This window comes from Trichomonas vaginalis, chromosome V, assembly GCF_026262505.1.
Source record: "Trichomonas vaginalis G3 chromosome V, whole genome shotgun sequence".
Classification (NCBI taxonomy): Eukaryota; Parabasalia; order Trichomonadida; family Trichomonadidae; genus Trichomonas; species Trichomonas vaginalis.
Window position 1 is genome coordinate 4,044,172 of NC_067207.1, and position 17,247 is coordinate 4,061,418.

The 17,247-nt window shown below is 30.7% G+C and overlaps 5 protein-coding genes and 1 pseudogene across 6 annotated transcripts, besides 9 other annotated features; 5 read left to right on the forward strand and 1 right to left on the reverse strand.

Moving 5' to 3' along the window:
* Positions 1–2,482: part of a mobile genetic element that runs on past the window's edge.
* Positions 775–1,009, forward strand: TVAGG3_0275290 (annotated as a pseudogene). Its single transcript has one exon. A coding segment is annotated over exon 1 (235 nt).
* On the forward strand, positions 1,040–1,510 carry TVAGG3_0275300 (repellent protein 1 family; the record flags this gene model as incomplete). The annotated part of the gene is made up of 1 exon (XM_051228709.1): positions 1,040–1,510. The coding sequence occupies one exon, from the start codon at positions 1,040–1,042 to the stop codon at positions 1,508–1,510; it is 471 nt and encodes a 156-aa protein (XP_051098439.1).
* Positions 1,834–2,482: a terminal%2Cinverted (terminal inverted repeat of Maverick-1C transposon ID:TVAGG3_0275120).
* Positions 2,483–3,477: a mobile genetic element.
* Positions 3,478–4,425: 948 nt separating this feature from the next.
* Positions 4,426–4,571: a mobile genetic element.
* Positions 4,539–4,571: a terminal%2Cinverted (terminal inverted repeat of MuDR-5_TvMULE4 transposon ID:TVAGG3_0275320).
* A 72-nt stretch (positions 4,572–4,643) lies between these two features.
* Positions 4,644–4,680: a mobile genetic element.
* Positions 4,644–4,680: a terminal%2Cinverted (terminal inverted repeat of Banshee-A3 transposon ID:TVAGG3_0275330).
* Positions 4,681–5,866: 1,186 nt separating this feature from the next.
* Positions 5,867–5,903: a mobile genetic element.
* Positions 5,867–5,903: a terminal%2Cinverted (terminal inverted repeat of Banshee-A3 transposon ID:TVAGG3_0275340).
* Positions 5,904–6,016: 113 nt separating this feature from the next.
* TVAGG3_0275350 (vesicle docking involved in exocytosis) lies at positions 6,017–7,504 on the forward strand (the record flags this gene model as incomplete). The annotated part of the gene is made up of 1 exon (XM_001327707.1): positions 6,436–7,167. One exon carries the CDS (start codon positions 6,436–6,438, stop codon positions 7,165–7,167), a length of 732 nt encoding a protein of 243 aa, XP_001327742.1.
* A 278-nt stretch (positions 7,505–7,782) lies between these two features.
* TVAGG3_0275360 (uncharacterized protein) lies at positions 7,783–9,420 on the reverse strand (the record flags this gene model as incomplete). Its single annotated transcript, XM_001327708.1, has 1 exon — positions 8,180–9,076. The coding sequence occupies one exon, from the start codon at positions 9,074–9,076 to the stop codon at positions 8,180–8,182; it is 897 nt and encodes a 298-aa protein (XP_001327743.1).
* Positions 9,421–9,495: 75 nt separating this feature from the next.
* Positions 9,496–10,163, forward strand: TVAGG3_0275370 (Chain J Uncharacterized Ribosomal Protein; the record flags this gene model as incomplete). Its single annotated transcript, XM_001327709.2, has 1 exon — positions 9,557–10,114. One exon carries the CDS (start codon positions 9,557–9,559, stop codon positions 10,112–10,114), a length of 558 nt encoding a protein of 185 aa, XP_001327744.1.
* A 207-nt stretch (positions 10,164–10,370) lies between these two features.
* Positions 10,371–16,874, forward strand: TVAGG3_0275380 (protein serine/threonine kinase protein; the record flags this gene model as incomplete). The annotated part of the gene is made up of 1 exon (XM_001327710.1): positions 10,371–16,874. One exon carries the CDS (start codon positions 10,371–10,373, stop codon positions 16,872–16,874), a length of 6,504 nt encoding a protein of 2,167 aa, XP_001327745.1.
* Between the last annotated feature and the right edge of the window lie 373 nt (positions 16,875–17,247).

Here is a 17,247-nt window from a genome sequence, read left to right on the forward strand (position 1 = left end):
AAGAATTCCTGTTAGAAGATTCCTTCCATTAGAACCTATTCGATTTATTCCAGCTTTTGCAGGAAACATTCAGCTTAAAGTAAAGTTCAGTAGCGACGCCTTACAATGCACATCTATATCTGTAAATGATATCATTGCTTTCAATCCAACTCTTAAAGTTGCATTTGCTTCAGGTTCAAATCCACCGACAAATAAATTTGTTCCATGGAATGAACCATTCACTATGATAACGAGTGCAACTGAAGCTAGTGGAACAGTTACTATTACAACTGTAACCCAGCAACTATTTCGAACAAAGATGGATTTTAATGAATGTTTTATTCATCCAAAGTCATTCTCTTTAGACCCTAACATTTATACAGAACTTGTAGAACATTATACAAACGAGGCTTTATGTTTTCCTGTTAAAGTTATGGATTGGATTCCTATGGATGGTTCATTCTCAAAGAATACAGATAGTTCAAGTGCAACATTTACAGCAGCTTATACGCCTATTAATGTTAAAAGTATTTGGGCACTATTTAGAAAGAAAGACAACTATTATGTTAATTTTGAGAACCCTAAGTTTAAATATCTTCAGCTTTCCATGGGAGCTTATGGAAATATGCCTGCAGAACCTGAAAAATCATATGGACCTGTATTTTATGAAATGGTTGCGAACGCTTGCAATACAAACAATGATATGATTGGATTTAATGAAGATGTTATGAGGTCATTGGTGGATGATGGTAGTGTGGAACATAAATGGGATAGCTATGACAACACACATTTCTTATGTGGTTTTCCAACAGAAGTGGACTTTTGCTTCCAGCAAGGTCAAACATCTACTGCTCCAATAACATACAAATTGTCTGTTAAAGGACCTATTGAACTAGCAACAGAAAATGTACCAAAGCCACTTATTGGATTTATGAGGGATTGTTGCTTTGCAATACAAGTAAGACAGTCAGGCATACCAATAATAAGACTTGACGACTATAACTTAGCAGCGGACGACAGTGAGGAATAAAGGATGAACGTTTATTTTTAAAGCTTATAAATGAGTTCTTCATCAAGCTCTCGTGAACCTTCACCATCTGTGAAACAAACTTTACCAAACGATTATGGAGCACCTATTGAATATTTCTTACGAGCTGCACAATGGCAAAGAGCAGTCTCACCAAGGTTAGGTGTTCCACCAGCTCCTGTCAAAAATAGCATTTGGTCAAGTCCTTATATAAGATATGGTCTCCCACTAGGTTTGCTAGCTACAGCAGGAGCAGTAATGATGTTGAAAAGAAACAAAGCAAATGTTATAAATAATACTGAAGTAGCTGAATTTGAACAAACTCCGACACCATCGCCAAAACCAACGTCAAAACCAACGCCTTCACAAACAACACCTTCAATGACTCCTGAACCTATGAAAGTACAAACTCCTGTTCAAAAGTCAACTCCAAAACCGACTCCAACATTTAAACCAGAACCTACTCCTCAAATAAATCGTAAAACTCCTGCGTTTCCTTACTGAAAAAATAATGTTAGTTTTATTTTATTTGAACATTTTATTTAGAGTAAAATGACGACTAAAGTCACTGAAGCAATGAAACAAAAATTTTTGGTAGAATACATTAAATCAGGAGCGGTTCCAGAAGGTTTTTACGTTCATACTATGAAGGATGGTAGAGTTCAGTTTAGAAAGATAAAGCAACCATTAGATAGAGAAGGTATATTAAGGAAGATTAAACTTCATGAGGACAACATTGCTGAACTTAAGAAGAAGTTAGAAGAGTTATAAAGCAATGAATTCAACAGACCCAAAGGGTCAGAGCCGCTTTGCGGCTAGGGTGAAAAAACAGGTGAAAAAAGAGGTGAGATTTCACCACTTCACCTAAATTTATTTTTGTGCTATGTTTTCATACGTGTGAGGGTGGTGATATCATTAATTTTTAAGTTTATTTTATTATTTTACTGAAAATTTTTATTTGGATGTAAATGACAGAACAAAAGCAACTCATTCGAATTCCACAGTATAACAAACATACATTTAAACATTTATTCTTCCTTCCTGAGCATAACATGTTCTTTCAAATACATCCGAGACCAGTTGACTTTTCATTGACTGTGTATAAAGATAGAAATAGTTATATCATTAAACCATACGATGACGAAGGTAAGTTATGTAAATTGTACGTTAAGAAGTTAGAGAAAGTTTATGGCTTCAAGTATGACTACAATAGGGTTAACACTGATGATGAAGATATTGAGGAAAATTTATGAGAACATTAGTGAAGTCGTTAGTGAGAACGATAGTGAGAACGTTTATTTTTTACATTAGTGAGTTCGTTAGTGAAGTGGTTGGCGGCTTTGTAAATATTTAAGGTTAAGTTAGTGTTGTCGTTTGTGTTGTAAAATATACGTTAACGGTTTCGTGAAGTGTCAAACCGTTAACTTGGGTAAGGTGGAACGCATTGCCTCAGTACCCAACATAACCATACTAACTAGTTTATTCACGAGCCAGATCGTATGATTTTCTATTACGCCCCATTCGAAGCAAATGCTTTTTCACATCAAATACAAACTTATCACATTGATTCCACTTATAAGCTCTTGCGCTCTCGCATACCATTTTATGCCGTCACTGGCAAATTCGCGGAATCAATTGTTTTTCCGTTTTTGTATTTTTTCGTTTGGCCCGACACAAGTGAAAATATACAAGTTTGTCTCACAGCATATTTTGGCTCCATCAATCGCGAACCATCTTATTTTTCAATGGACTGCGCACCTCAAATCACAAATGCTGTTGAAACAGCCATCCCCTTATGCCAGATCATTTGGTGTGGCGTTCATGTGTTGCGCGCTGTCATGAGAAAGGCTGAAAAGTTTCAAGATCGTTCCAACTTCGAAACTTTCTATAACTTAATGAAGTTATTGGTCTTTGGTTCTGAAGAGGAAGAAATTGATCCTGATGAAGTTTACAACAATTTAGAAGAAATTTTAAATGAGGAACCTGCTGCCCGTGAATACTTTGACCAACAGTGGCGCCATCATCTTGACAGGTGGATGCTTCGCTATAGAAATGAAGGAGATGGAACAAACAACATCTCGGAATCACATTTCAAGGTTTTGAAGCACCAGTACTTCCAGAAAGGCGAAATCTTCGACTCGATGAACTTGTCATCGAGTTATATTCCAGTGTTGTTCCTTCATTCCTGATTAAGTTGCAAATTAAAGGTCTGGATTCAGAGAGAAGTGTTAAAGTTATCAAAAAAGTCACAAGAGATTTCGAAGAAATGACACAATTTAAAAAAGTCGAATGCATCAGTATGCTTGAAGCTGTTCAGAAAGGTCTGAAAAATGATACACTTGATCCCAACATTGTTTACTCAACATTAAAAATATTATTGCAAAGAAAACATTTGATTTAATAAACATTTAATTTATTATAATTAATTTTTTATTACAGTATAGTAAAAAATGCTATAAATAAATTATTATTGTTGCATGCTAAGTTCGGTCAACGATAGAAATTGAGTGGAAATTAATCGTCGAGGAAGTACGATTATGTAAAGTAAAAAATGTTGTGGGATTTTTAATATTATATATTATTTTATAATAAAAATTTTTTGAGTCATTTTAAGAAGCACATATAATTTTTTGAATTTAAAAATTAAAGTAGTGTCAAACGAATTTATCACCTAATTTAATACTCAGATTTCTTAAAATTAATGAAAAAAAGGTTTTCTGAGAACTTTTGAGAATGGTTTTCAAATTCCATTATTGAAAATATATAGGTATTGTATGAAATTCAAACTCTATATTTATTAAAATTCTAAATTTTTAATAAAATAACTTTTCAGAGGAATATGATTTTGAATGGTTGATTCATAAGTATAAAAATGTCTACGATTTTAAGGAGGGAATTGTTCCTTATGAGGTATACATCATAACTATATACCTCATAAGGAACAATTCCCTCTTGATAGCTGGGAAACTTTCTCTGAATAACTTATCATTTGGAGAAAGTTTCCCAGCTATCTATTAGAAACTAAAGGCTGTGAGGCACTAATATATAATCAGTGCCTCATAGCCATTAGTTTCTTATTAAAAACGAGAAAACTTGTTCGAAATGATAAAACAATTTCGAACAAGTTTTCTCATTTTAAGGAGGGAATTGTTCCTTATGAGGTATACATCATAACTATATACCTCATAAGGAACAATTCCCTCTTGATATCCTGGATATTTTTGAATATATTTTTTTAATTAAAGTTCTCAAAAGTATTATCAAAAGTGATTTTTTAAAAATATCTCCAATTAATTAACTAATTAAAAGTATTATATTTTTAAAATTAAATAGTTTTTCAATTTTTTTGAAGGAATTGAGATACTTCCCACGACAATAAAATTGAGAGGTTTACATTATGACTGATCTTAGCATGCAACATTATATTTTATTAAAATGTAACTTTTAATAGTAAGTGAATAAAATAAATCAGGAATTGGGAAAGAAATAAGGTTAATTAAAAATAATGAAAATTGCAAGTTTAAGGTTAGTGAAAAGTGACAATGGGCGAGTTTGTCCCCCACTCATAAAATTTATTAAATTCCGGTTATAAAATATCAAATTACCTGATGAATACAATGATTTAAAAGTAGATATGTAATAAACAGAAATTCATCAAAAGTGACAGCTCTCAATTTTTTGACATTTGTAAATTCTAAATTGAATGAGAAAAATGAAATAATACTAAGCATAATACAATATTCTAGATTTAATTATAATTAGGAAAAAGTTAGTTTTGAGAGTACTTTTCATAGGCATATAGAATGAAATCTTCTGAAAAATAATATCACATAAACTCATATTATTTTCTAATATATAACTATTTTATATAAAAATCAAATTCAATGATCTTAAAAGCGAAGGATAAACCTCAAAATTTACGAATATAATGAGTGGGAATATAATGCTTATCTATCATAAAACCATATGAAATATCAATTTTTGCTTTACGCCTAATTTTTGACGACAATTAGCAAAAAATGTTAAATGTTAACACTCAGTCCATTTGAATATGAAAAATAAAATTGACTTTGATTAAATGTTTTTATTTATCATGCAATTCTTCTTGCGACCAAAGATTTGAATAAAATTTCAAAAAATAAGATAGCTTAAAAAATAATATACGGTAGTGTTTACTAATAGATGAATAGTATATAAATTCTATTAAAATGGATTTGATCCAAAAAAATATATAAAATTTGATCATAAATAAAATTGTTTTAAATTACTTCTTAATTTAAATTATAACAATTATTTTTGGTTTTATATTTTTTGGATCAAATCCATTTTAATAGAATTTATATACTATTCATCTATTAGTAAACACTACCGTATATTATTTTTTAAGCTATCTTATTTTTTGAAATTTTATTCAAATCTTTGGTCGCAAGAAGAATTGCATGATAAATAAAAACATTTAATCAAAGTCAATTTTATTTTTCATATTCAAATGGACTGAGTGTTAACATTTAACATTTTTTGCTAATTGTCGTCAAAAATTAGGCGTAAAGCAAAAATTGATATTTCATATGGTTTTATGATAGATAAGCATTATATTCCCACTCATTATATTCGTAAATTTTGAGGTTTATCCTTCGCTTTTAAGATCATTGAATTTGATTTTTATATAAAATAGTTATATATTAGAAAATAATATGAGTTTATGTGATATTATTTTTCAGAAGATTTCATTCTATATGCCTATAAAAAGTACTCTCAAAACTAACTTTTTCCTAATTATAATTAAATCTAGAATATTGTATTATGCTTAGTATTATTTCATTTTTCTCATTCAATTTAGAATTTACAAATGTCAAAAAATTGAGAGCTGTCACTTTTGATGAATTTCTGTTTATTATAGTCTTGCAAAACTATTCATATCCGATGCCCATCAATATGAAAATCACTCAACAAATCAACTTGATTTCATAATAAAAAGTGATGAATTTTTCTCAATTTCAATTGATGATTCTTATCTCTTGACTTTTTGCAACCAATGCAAGATAGATTTACAAAATAAACTAAGAGATATACCAGAAAAGCCAATTCTTGTAATACCACCGTATTATAATCATGTTTTAGCCCGTGTTTTAACGAGAAATTTTCTCAATGATAAATTTCAAGAAATTAGATATTTAAATAATTTCCAACTTACAGAAGAACCACTAAATATGATAGTAATGATCCCAAATGAACCAGAATTCATGAAGAGTGCAATAAATATTTTCAAAATCGCACCAAATGCTACTAGAAATATATTTATTTTCCCAAGATATGGTATCCTTTGCGAAAGGGAAGTTCAAAAATCAAAAATGGAATCGTCTATTACCATTACTGAGTTATATTTCGATTTAATTCCATTGGAATCATATCATTACATTATTCCTACGATGAATTTCTTTAGGAGAGTCTTTTTAGAAGAAGAATACGAACCTCTGACGTCAATTGCAAGAGGAATAACAAAAATAGAAATGCTTGCAGGAATATTTCCTCAAATTATATCAGTTGGATCGATATCTCCTAAAATACAGAATCTTTTACAAGAGAATAGAGCTAAAATAGGCTTATCAGCATTCAATGTTACTCCAACTTATTCCAAATTGATTTTAATTGATCGTATGACTGATATTCTTACTCCTCTTCTTACAGAGTTCACTTATGGAGCAGTTCTTGATGGTTTTGTCGATTCAACTGCAGGAATTTTTGAACTTCCTGATTCTATTCCTTACAAAGACAGAGAAATCATATTAAGTGATGCAGATGAAGTCTTTAAAGAGACTAGAACGCAGGCATTACCAAAAGCAGCCGTAATTCTCCAAGAAAAAATCACAGATATTGCAAAAACGAAAGAAGGTCTTCAACCAGGCATGGACACCTCCTCGTTCAAGAAACAAGCCCTTAAAGCTGACCATCTTGCTAAAATTAACAAGCATAGTTTGTCTTCACTTTCAATTTTGAGTACTTTTGATTTTAGAATTTTTTCACAAAATTCAAAACCATTTTTGGCAAAATTTGAAATAATGTCATCATCATTGAAACTGCATAAATGTGACGAAATGTATATAATACATTCATTTATTGTTATTGAATCCTTTCCTAAAACTGAAATTTCATATTTTTGAAAAACGTTTTCATTTGTAACGGATTTGTCTGATTTAACAAATTCATTATATAATTTCATGAGTAGTTGATTTCCGAAGCATTTGCCAATTTCACATATGTCATGATAATGGGACTCATCTGCATCAAATTCAAGTTTGCCTGTTTTGATGAAGATTGAGAGAATATCGATTGTATCTTGGCATATAATATCAAGATGTATTTCGAATGATGTGATTGATCTATTAAGAAAATACTTTGCTTCGATTACATCTGAAAAACAAATTGCTGAAGTCTTTTTTGTTTCTATGACTCTATCATTAATATTGATACGGAATGTACCACATTCTGCAATAGAATATGCACGCTTTAATTCATCACATACTATTGATATGCGTACCATGTTTAATTTAAAATTAGATTTGCCATCATTTTTAGTCCATAATTGAATTCAATGTTCAAATGTGAATATTGCTATATTAGCATATAAATAAGAATATTATATGTTCTTAAGAGTGAACTTACACCTTTCTGAAGCATTCCTGAATTTCTTATTGGAAATTTTATTTTCTAAATCATTCTTGGTGTTTTTACACAGCTTTTAATAGTTTACCAGAAAGTAGAAAAAAGATTGAGACTGGATATCCATATGTACCATATAATTATTTAGATACCACATATTTATGTGTTTATCATTATTTTATCAGTCTCTTTCTGACTGAATATATTTATATATATCAAGTATAAGTGAATTTACAGTTAAAGCGAGGAATACTGAAGGGTGCTATTAGCTAATATTACATTAATTTTGAATGCATATTTTCCACTTTGTATTAGATTTTAGAGACACAGATATAGTCAGAACACTTTTATATAGGAAAGTGATAGTATACGCTATTAAGAATCAGAGTCATAATTGCTTTGGAGAAGAAGTGAAATGACTTGGTAAACTCGAACTTAAGTTAAAAATTAAATAGTAGAATTAATGATCTAAAATACAAAAATATACATTTAATTAAACACAAAGAAAGTAAATTACTGGTTTTGGTTGATTGGGGGTTTGATTCTTCTTCGCATTGTGCTAGAAGCAACAGATCTTGCTTCTCCACGAGATCCTCCATAAACAGAACCTGCTGGAAATGAAACTTGCATCACAGATTTGGCGTTTGGAGATTTAGGACCGCGAGAAAGAGGTGGATTTCTTGAACCAGCTGGAAGTAAAGAAGCAGGCGTTTTCTGTATGATTCTAATTGTTGGTTCTCCCCAGCTTCCGCCTTCCAATGAAGCAGCTCTTTCCGTTGTAATGATTTTAACTGATTTAGCCCTTTCTTTCTTTTCTTCTCTTTCAGCTTCCTCTTCTTCATCTGGAACTTCGTCGTATTCTATTTCATTTGGTTCTTCTTGCTTCTCTTTATGATCTTCCTTCCAAGCTTTTTCGATTTCAAGTTGTTTAAGTCTGCGCTTTTCTTCTTCCTCATTTTGTAGTCTTAAATCTTCTGCAGCTTGTTTTTGCTTTTCTGCTTGCTCTCTTTCAGATTCTAATCTAATTCTTTCTTCTTTAACTGTATCATTCCATTGAAGGAGTTCTTTTACAATCATAAAATCATGCTTAAATTGTAATTTACGATATGATCCTCTGTTTGTAAAAGTTATATCTTGATCTTTTTGCTCAATTCTCATAATATCTTTTGTGAGTTTAATTTCTGGATGTTTTTTAAAGAAATCTTGAACCATTCTATTGCATATTGCAAATGGTACTGTATCTTCAACTGTTATCGTAGTTTGGAGACGTTTTTTGTTGAATTTGTAAGCTGCTTTTGCGATTTCGCTAACATAAAAAGCTTCAAGATGATTTTTGGCACCAGAACGGTCAACGTATTTCTTTAATTGTAAGTGTGGATTCTGTGAGCCTGATAAATCTTGATTTGACATCAAATTTTGCTGAAAAAGACGATATAAACGTTTCAAAATTTTGTTGAAAAAAAAATACATACTTGAAAAGTGACAATAAAAAAGTACTAAATCCTCCCCATCGAAATATATGCTCCTGGCATTTATATGCTATCAGAAAGAATAATTGAACAACTGAAGAAAAGGTTCTCTAAGTTAAATGACAATTTCAAGGCTGATTGAAATCGATGTCCATCGAATTAAATATGATTGTTAAATTAAAGTTGTGCAGTTAAACAATGATAATATGTGCCATCTACTTTTGTTTGGTTATGCTCTTTTCCTATATATTTTCTTTTTCAATGATTTTCCAAAATTTATGTAAAATGATTGACTTAGAAGAAAAATTCTTTTGCAAATTTCGTCTTTATAACCAAATGAATTAGGGCAGCAGTGTAGTTGTTGAGCCAAAAATTTGAAGGGATTTGTAAAGTTGGCTTTGGTTCGATCCTTTGTCTGGTAATGTCGAGCCGTAACTTCTCTCGTACATTCAAGAAGCCAATGCGTCCATACGAAAAGGAGCGCATGCATAAGGAGCTTCAGGTCGTCGGTGAATATGGCCTTAAGAACAAGCGTGAAATCTGGCGTGTTTCATATACACTTTCCAAGATCCGCCACGCCGCTCGTGAACTCCTTACACTTCCAGAAAACGATTCAAAGCGTATCTTCGAAGGCGCAGCTCTTCTCCGCCGTCTTACAAAGCTCGGTGTTCTTGATGAGTCCAAGCAAAAGCTCGATTATGTCCTTTCTCTCACAGTCAATGATCTTATGGATCGCCGTCTCCAAACACAAGTTCACAAGCGCGCTCTTGCTAACTCTGTTCATCATGCTCGTACACTTGTTTCCCACCGCCACATCTCTGTTGAGAACCAACTCGTCAACCAACCAGCTTTCCTTGTCTGGAAGGAATCCGAGAAGAACATCAAGTACGCCGATACATCTGTCATGACCACAGAGAAGCTCGGCCGTAAGAAACGTATGCGGGCTCATGCACAGACCAAGAAGGCTGATGAAGAGTAAATAAAGAACTGCTTTTATAGATTATCACTATTTTTACGAAATTTTTTTCAATATTCTGTAAAAATTTTGTTTTTATGAAGATTTTCATTTTTATTTTTATTGTACATTATCAAATGCATGCTTTTTAAAATGAAATGTAAATTTGTCAGTATTCAAAGCTTTACAAATTTCAATTTTGATAACAATTTTCAATGATTTTTGATTTTATATTGTCAAAAATCCGATTTTTTGACAATTGTTTGCCTTTGAGTGAGGGATGTCAAGTATTGGGGTTCATTCTCGGCAATTATTGATTATTAACCCATATGACATCCCAAGACTCGATGACTACAAGTTTTGGAAGACTACACGCCGAGAATTAACAAGGGATCTTGAAGAAGCTCTTGTCGAATTATCCGAAAATGATTTGAAAAAAGTATTTAACGAGTGGATGGGCGCTCTCAATCTCAAGCTACAGAGTAGTGTTAAAAACATTCAAATGGCATCATTACTTACTATATCAATTTTATTTTATTTTCGAAAGATGGCAGAAGATATATCAATTTATTTCAAAAGGATAGAAAATCTACTAGAAAGTGATGATTTTGAAGTTTGCCGTGCAGCAGGCAAAACATTGCGTTGGTTTGCGGAAGATTACGAAGACAACCAAGTATTCCTTCAAGAAACACTCGAACTTGCCAATGGATGGCTAAAATCTAATAATCGAAGTGAAAAATTATTTAATGCCTTTGAAATCATTTACGAAGTCGGAAGATTCCAACCTTCGAATGTTTTAACAATATTTGCACGTCATTTTGATGTCATTATTCCATGTGTCTCCTCTCCACTACCTGATTTACGAAAAGTTGCAACGAAAACAATTATTTCGCACTTAAAACAAATTTCATTAGATGTTGGTGACTCATTTGCAGGAACAATATATTTTGATTGCATCTGTGCTCTCAAGAATCCAAAAATACTTTCAATTTACAACTTTTTCAGAATTATCAAAAATATCTACAAAGTTTTTCCATCAGTTGTTGATGCGGCAATGGTTGTAGGTCTAGCAATCAACAGCCTCTCTCAACCTGACATAGCAACTGTTCGTTGCGCAGTTTCTTTTATCAAAGCAATTTCTCAAAAAAATCCAACGCTTTTGAACCAATCTCATGGTGACAAGATAACAGCGATATTCCAATCAAGAATACACAAACCTACAGTTGAAAAAGAGATTTTTCAGTTAATTAAAATTATAATTCAATGTTTACCAACAAATATCATTCCGCACATAGTTCTTGTTAATTCATTATTAATTATTATTGATAACAAGCAAATGGTTCAATTCCATCAAGCCGCTTATGAAATTTTAGAAATAATTATCTTGAAAAATCCGAAAAACACATTTAGTATTGATTTATTTTATGGAAAAGAGCCGAATTTCGGTCTTCTCAAAGTCATTGCTTTATTTGGTGATGATGCCGAGAAGATGACACCATTCTTAATTGACTGGTTTAACAAAGGATTCACTATTGGAGCATCAAACAAATCAATTTTGATTTCATTGACGATTTTGAAATATTTAAGAAAATATATTCCGATGTCTGACGATTATTTGTTTGATGAAATTGAAAGATACATGAATATAACTGACCAAGAGATCAAACTACTTGTTGCTGATGCTTTGAGATCTCTTTCATGTAAGAAAGCAATTTGTAGTTTAGTTAATATGGCTCTTTACGATTCATTTAAGAATGTTAGGAAATATTCTTTGAGTTTATTAACAACTGAACATGTTTGTTCACATATTAACTTAGTTATGCAATTAATTATGGATCGTTCAGCACAAATAAGGAATACAGGAATAGAAATATTATCTAAAGCATCTGATTCATCACCTGCATTGATAATATTACCTTTAATTACTCAATTAAATACATTGATTTTGATTTGCATTGCTCCTCAATCACCAAAAATCAATGCAAAACTTTGTTCGACTTTGTCTGTTGTCGCGAAGAATTTTAAAGATAAAATTCCTTCAATTTTTCCTTCAACAATTTGGTGTTGTGTTCATTTGTTGAGAGATGAAAAAGATATTCCTAAATTTATTGAAAATTTCGGTCAAAAAGCGATGCCGAAGTCATCAACCTTGAATTTTTTGGATTTGAATCAAGTTTATCATTATGATCCTTTGAACACTTCAACAACAGATTTATGGGCATCAAACAAAAGATCAAAAGCAACTTCTTTGTTAATAAGAAAAAGATGGGATGAACAAAGAGATATTTACTTGTTTGACACGCTTGGGGAATTGTCTGATTATATTCCTCCATATATAATGCAAGTTATCCCTGCTTTCATTGATGTTTTAGATCCGAAAAAGTCCAAAAAAGTTTTGATTTCATGTGTCAAAAATTTACAAAAAATTGTTGTCACTTTTTTAAATTATGGATCATTTAGATTAATGTTTCCAGAAGTTTTACCGAGATTAGTGAACTTGTTGATGAATATTCATTCAAAGGATCTTTCAGAGATTATTTTGAGATTGATAGGAACATTAGGAGTTCCAAACAAAGAAGATTTCAAATTAATTTCAGAAAATGTTTCGATATCAAGTCAAATCGAGAAATTTTCAATTGAATTCGCCCATCAATACTTGCTTGATCTTATATTGAAGATCTTTGATAAGCCGTCTGCTGTTTTAATGTCATCTATTGTAGCTTTTGCACAAAAAGAAACGAAATTAGTTTTGAAACATTTAGAAAAAATTTTAACTTTGTTTGTAGAAAGTTTTTCTGTTTTAGAAAATGTTGATTCTATATTTTTCCAATTAGATACAGTTTGTTATTTCTGCGGAGAAGAAATCATTCCTTATTTAGATTTAATAATTAATTTATTAAATGAAAACATGAAAAATCCATTTTGTGTTCACATTTGTTATACTTTATCTTACAAATTAAGATCTTCTTTTAACAGTTATGCAAAGATTTTGTATCTATCTGCTTTGAAGCAAATTAAGACGAAAGAAAGACTATTATTCAAACAACTGTTGAAGTTTTGCGTCAGTTCTATTTTGTATCAAAACATGAACCAACAAATCTTTATTGAAAAAATAGAAGAGAGGATATTCAATGAAAAACTTGACTTGAGATTCATGTCAATTATTTATAAGAGTTTCATTAGACTTATTCAGTATTCTAAGTCGAAAATTTTCAATTCCAGAATTGCACAAATTATTTTTCGACTTCAACCAACGAATTCTGACGAATTACAGGATTTATTGATTAACTTGTGTTTGTTTGGAGGCGTAAACATCTCCATGGTCTTGCATTACATTAACTTCGACAAGAAAACAGCTGACAAACTTAAAAAAGTCGAAGAAATGTTGCAAAACAAAAAGAATTGGTCTGTAAAAGAAACGAAAATCGTTAAAGACTTGGAAATGAAATGCAAAGAAGATTACTACAAAAATTTGATAAATTCAACTCCCAAAAAAGACGTTTTGTTAACTGTCAAACCGCCAATTTATATGAATAATGAAAAGTGGTTAACTGATGTTAGTTTTCTTGTTTTACAAAATTCTCCAAGTGAAACAATAAGAAATTGCTTTTCTTTGATTTCGTCTTCAAACAAAATCATAAGGAAATACTTCCCTGTCGCTTTCATCGTTTATTGGTTGTCTTCTTCTCTTGAAGAGAAAAATTATTTCTCAGAAATTTTACAAAAAGTGACAATTTACAACGATGAAACCATTTTTAATTTGATAACTTTGTTGGAGTTCGTAGGTAATCCTTTGAAGATCAATAACTTGTCGGAGATAACTTCAAGCAATCTTCCTTTGAGCCGCTATTATCTATTAAAAGAAATTAAAAGAAATCCGTTAAAAATTGAATATTTGACAAAATTATTCAATTTGGATATCAAAATGTCACTTTTTGAGTCAGCCAAGATTCTTGGTTTGAATTTGGTTGATAAATACAAAGTGAAAGATGAAGGAATGATATACGAGAAACTCAATTATTGGCAAAAAGCTTTGGATTTCTACCAAAACCAGAAAAGTGAAAAGAAAAATTTCAAAATTTTGTTTTGTTTGAGTGAATTGGAGAAATATGATGATTTATTGTCAAAAGAAAGTCTTTTGGAGAAGATGCCACCTGATGATCTTGTCAACATAACACTGGCTTTCGCAAAATGTTACTTTTTATCTCAAAATTATGAAAAAATGAATTTTTATTTGCAAAAAGTGACAAAAAATCAAACCCCAAATTTACTTTTGAACAAAGCAATATTTTATGCTGAAATTGGAGAGAAGAATGAGAGCCAAAACCTCATTGACAAGTGTTTTTCTGTGTTGGCTCAAACAAATTTTGTAAATGACAAAAGTGAAGTGATGGGAAACCTCAAAATTTGTCAGTTTTTGATAGAATTACAAGAAACAATTGAGAACAAAGAGAATCACTTGTTGATTGTCTCAAACAGGATGAAGAACTTGGAGTTCAATTCGATTTCTATGTTGAAATTTTTCGACATAAGAAATTTATCAATAAAATACCCATCAAACTTGGATTTGATGAAGAAACTCATCAATTCTATGAGGAAAGATAAAAATTTCATGCTCAGAGAGAAGATAGAAAAAAGAATTTCTGTTTATACGTTACATAATAAACTTGTCAAACCGTTTGTAAAGTCACATTGGGAAGAAGGCAACAAAAATGATGTTTTATCACTTCTATCCAAAATTATTGATATAATTGAGACGAAAGATGATGAAAAAAGATTATTTTTATTCAAGAAAATTTACGAAGAAGAAAAAATTGTCAAAAAATATCAGAACTTGGATCTCTCAATTTTGGACGGTTTTAACGATACAAAATTCAAGAGTGACATGTACAAATTATACTCATTTTATATCTTGGGAAATCAGTCCATTGATAACTTGAAATATTCCATTTCTTTGGCACAAAAATCATTTGATTTGAAACCAAATATAAAAAGTGCCAAAAATTTAATTGTCAATTTCACAAAAATCCTTGATTCTGAACCAAATATTCTCCAAGATCTCATGAAAATGATAAAATATGTCCTCAATAATACTAATGATGTGTACGTTAATGTCACGTTTTTCAGATTACTTGATAAATTTTCTGAAATTGAAGAATTTCCATTTGAATGGATAAATAACGTCAAATCATCATTTTTCAACTTGTTTTTGACATCGGAAAACAAGATCTTCTTTTCATTACTCAAGAAATATTCTTTGACTCATTTTAATTCGCTTTTATATGATATCTTGTATTGTTCATTTGAAAAACAAAAAGAAATCAAAGAAATATTGAATGAAAAGAATATTTCGATGTTTACAAAAGCTGTTGAATTTGAAAAAGGATTGAGAACTGTTTGCAACACTTTTTGTGAACAATTTCTCTACAAAATCCAAGAAAATTGGATTCCAAATGTCATGGAGAAAACAACAGAAATCTTAGTTGAAATTCGCGAATTCATTAAATTGATGAAAAGCGAAACAACTAATTTAGACAAAGTTTTCTTGATTGCCTTGGATGATGACATTAAATTGTTCATAGAGAACTTGAACAAGTTTGTTTCCGATGGTTCATCGAAGCCATCAATAATTTTGGATGCTTTGAAAGAACTCCAGAAACATTTGGAAGAAAAACTCCTCCAAATGGGTCCAATTCAACTTTCTTCAATTTCTCCTTCACTTTCTGTTTCTGATTTCACTTCACTTCCACTTCCTTCTAATGTTTCTTCTTCTCAGACACCGAGAACAACCAATTATGATTATAATTATGATACAATTCACTCGATTAATCATAATGATAATTGTAATTTTGTTTCTAAAATTGATGAAATTGTTTTTGCTGTTCAAGGTCGAAAATTCTGTAGATTTGTATTTATTCTTACAAATGAAGGAGAAAAGGTTAAGTATTTTGTGCAGCCAAGATCTCAAATGATTGATAGATCTATTTCATGCTGCGTGAAATCACTTGCGGAACTCAAGAAACGAACAGAAAAATCTTCTCTTTGTTCTCTTGATTTCACTTCATTTTCAAAAAATGTTGCTTGTTTACTTTGGCCTGCCAACTTTATTGATATCAAATCATTTATCTCAAACTATAGAAAGACGAGGAACGTGAAACAGAATGTCGAAGAAGAAGTTGTTTTGTCTCATACTTCAATGAATTTTGATGATTTGACGAGTTTGCAAAGATTAGAAGTTTTTGACACTTCTGTAAGAAACAAAATTTATTCATTTGATTTGAGAGATTCATTGTGGTATCTAAGTAAGAATCCACAGCAATGGATTGACACATCAACGAACTTTTCCAAGTGTTTCGCATTCGATAGTTTCTTGACTTATTACTTTGGAATTGGAAACAGAAATCCAGACAATATTTTGATCGATCCTCAGACAGGAAGAATTGCTTCTATTGATCTGTACTCAGCTCTTGAAAGACTTGAGAATGATGTTCCTTTGAGACTGACTCCGATGTTTGAGAATGCTTTGGATGATGTAGAAGTAAATGGACTTTATTCCAACAAAATTCACGAATTAATGAAGACTTTACTTACAAACAGCCAAAAAGTTGTTGATTACATCTATGCTTTCGAAGGAGAAATTCCATCGAATATCATCTCTGAAATGAAGAAGAAATCACTTCAAAATCCTGAAAATAGTGACTTAATTGCAGATGAATTGATTTCTGTATCAAGAAATCCTGCAAATTACACAAAACTTTGCAAATCATGGAACCCACTTTGGTAATATTTTTTTTAGAATAAACTATTATTTTGTTTGTATTGTTTGCGTAATTATCAAATCATTTTTTCACTCTCTTATTACAAAACAAATGATTGAAATATAACCAATAAAAATACATTTGATATCAATAATATATATGCTTTTGATAAAATTCTTGAATGTATTCATTAATACTATTTAACTTCTGGATTGTTTACATCTAATCCTAATATTCAAAGATTTACTGCTTGTAATCATGCATAATCTGTTTTATTGAAGCAACAATACAGATATTTGGTTTTGCCATGGTTCATTATAATGATTTATATGGATTTTTGTAATTGTATTAGAAAATCTATTCCTCAGATCTACGTAATACCAATAGATTTTTATTGTT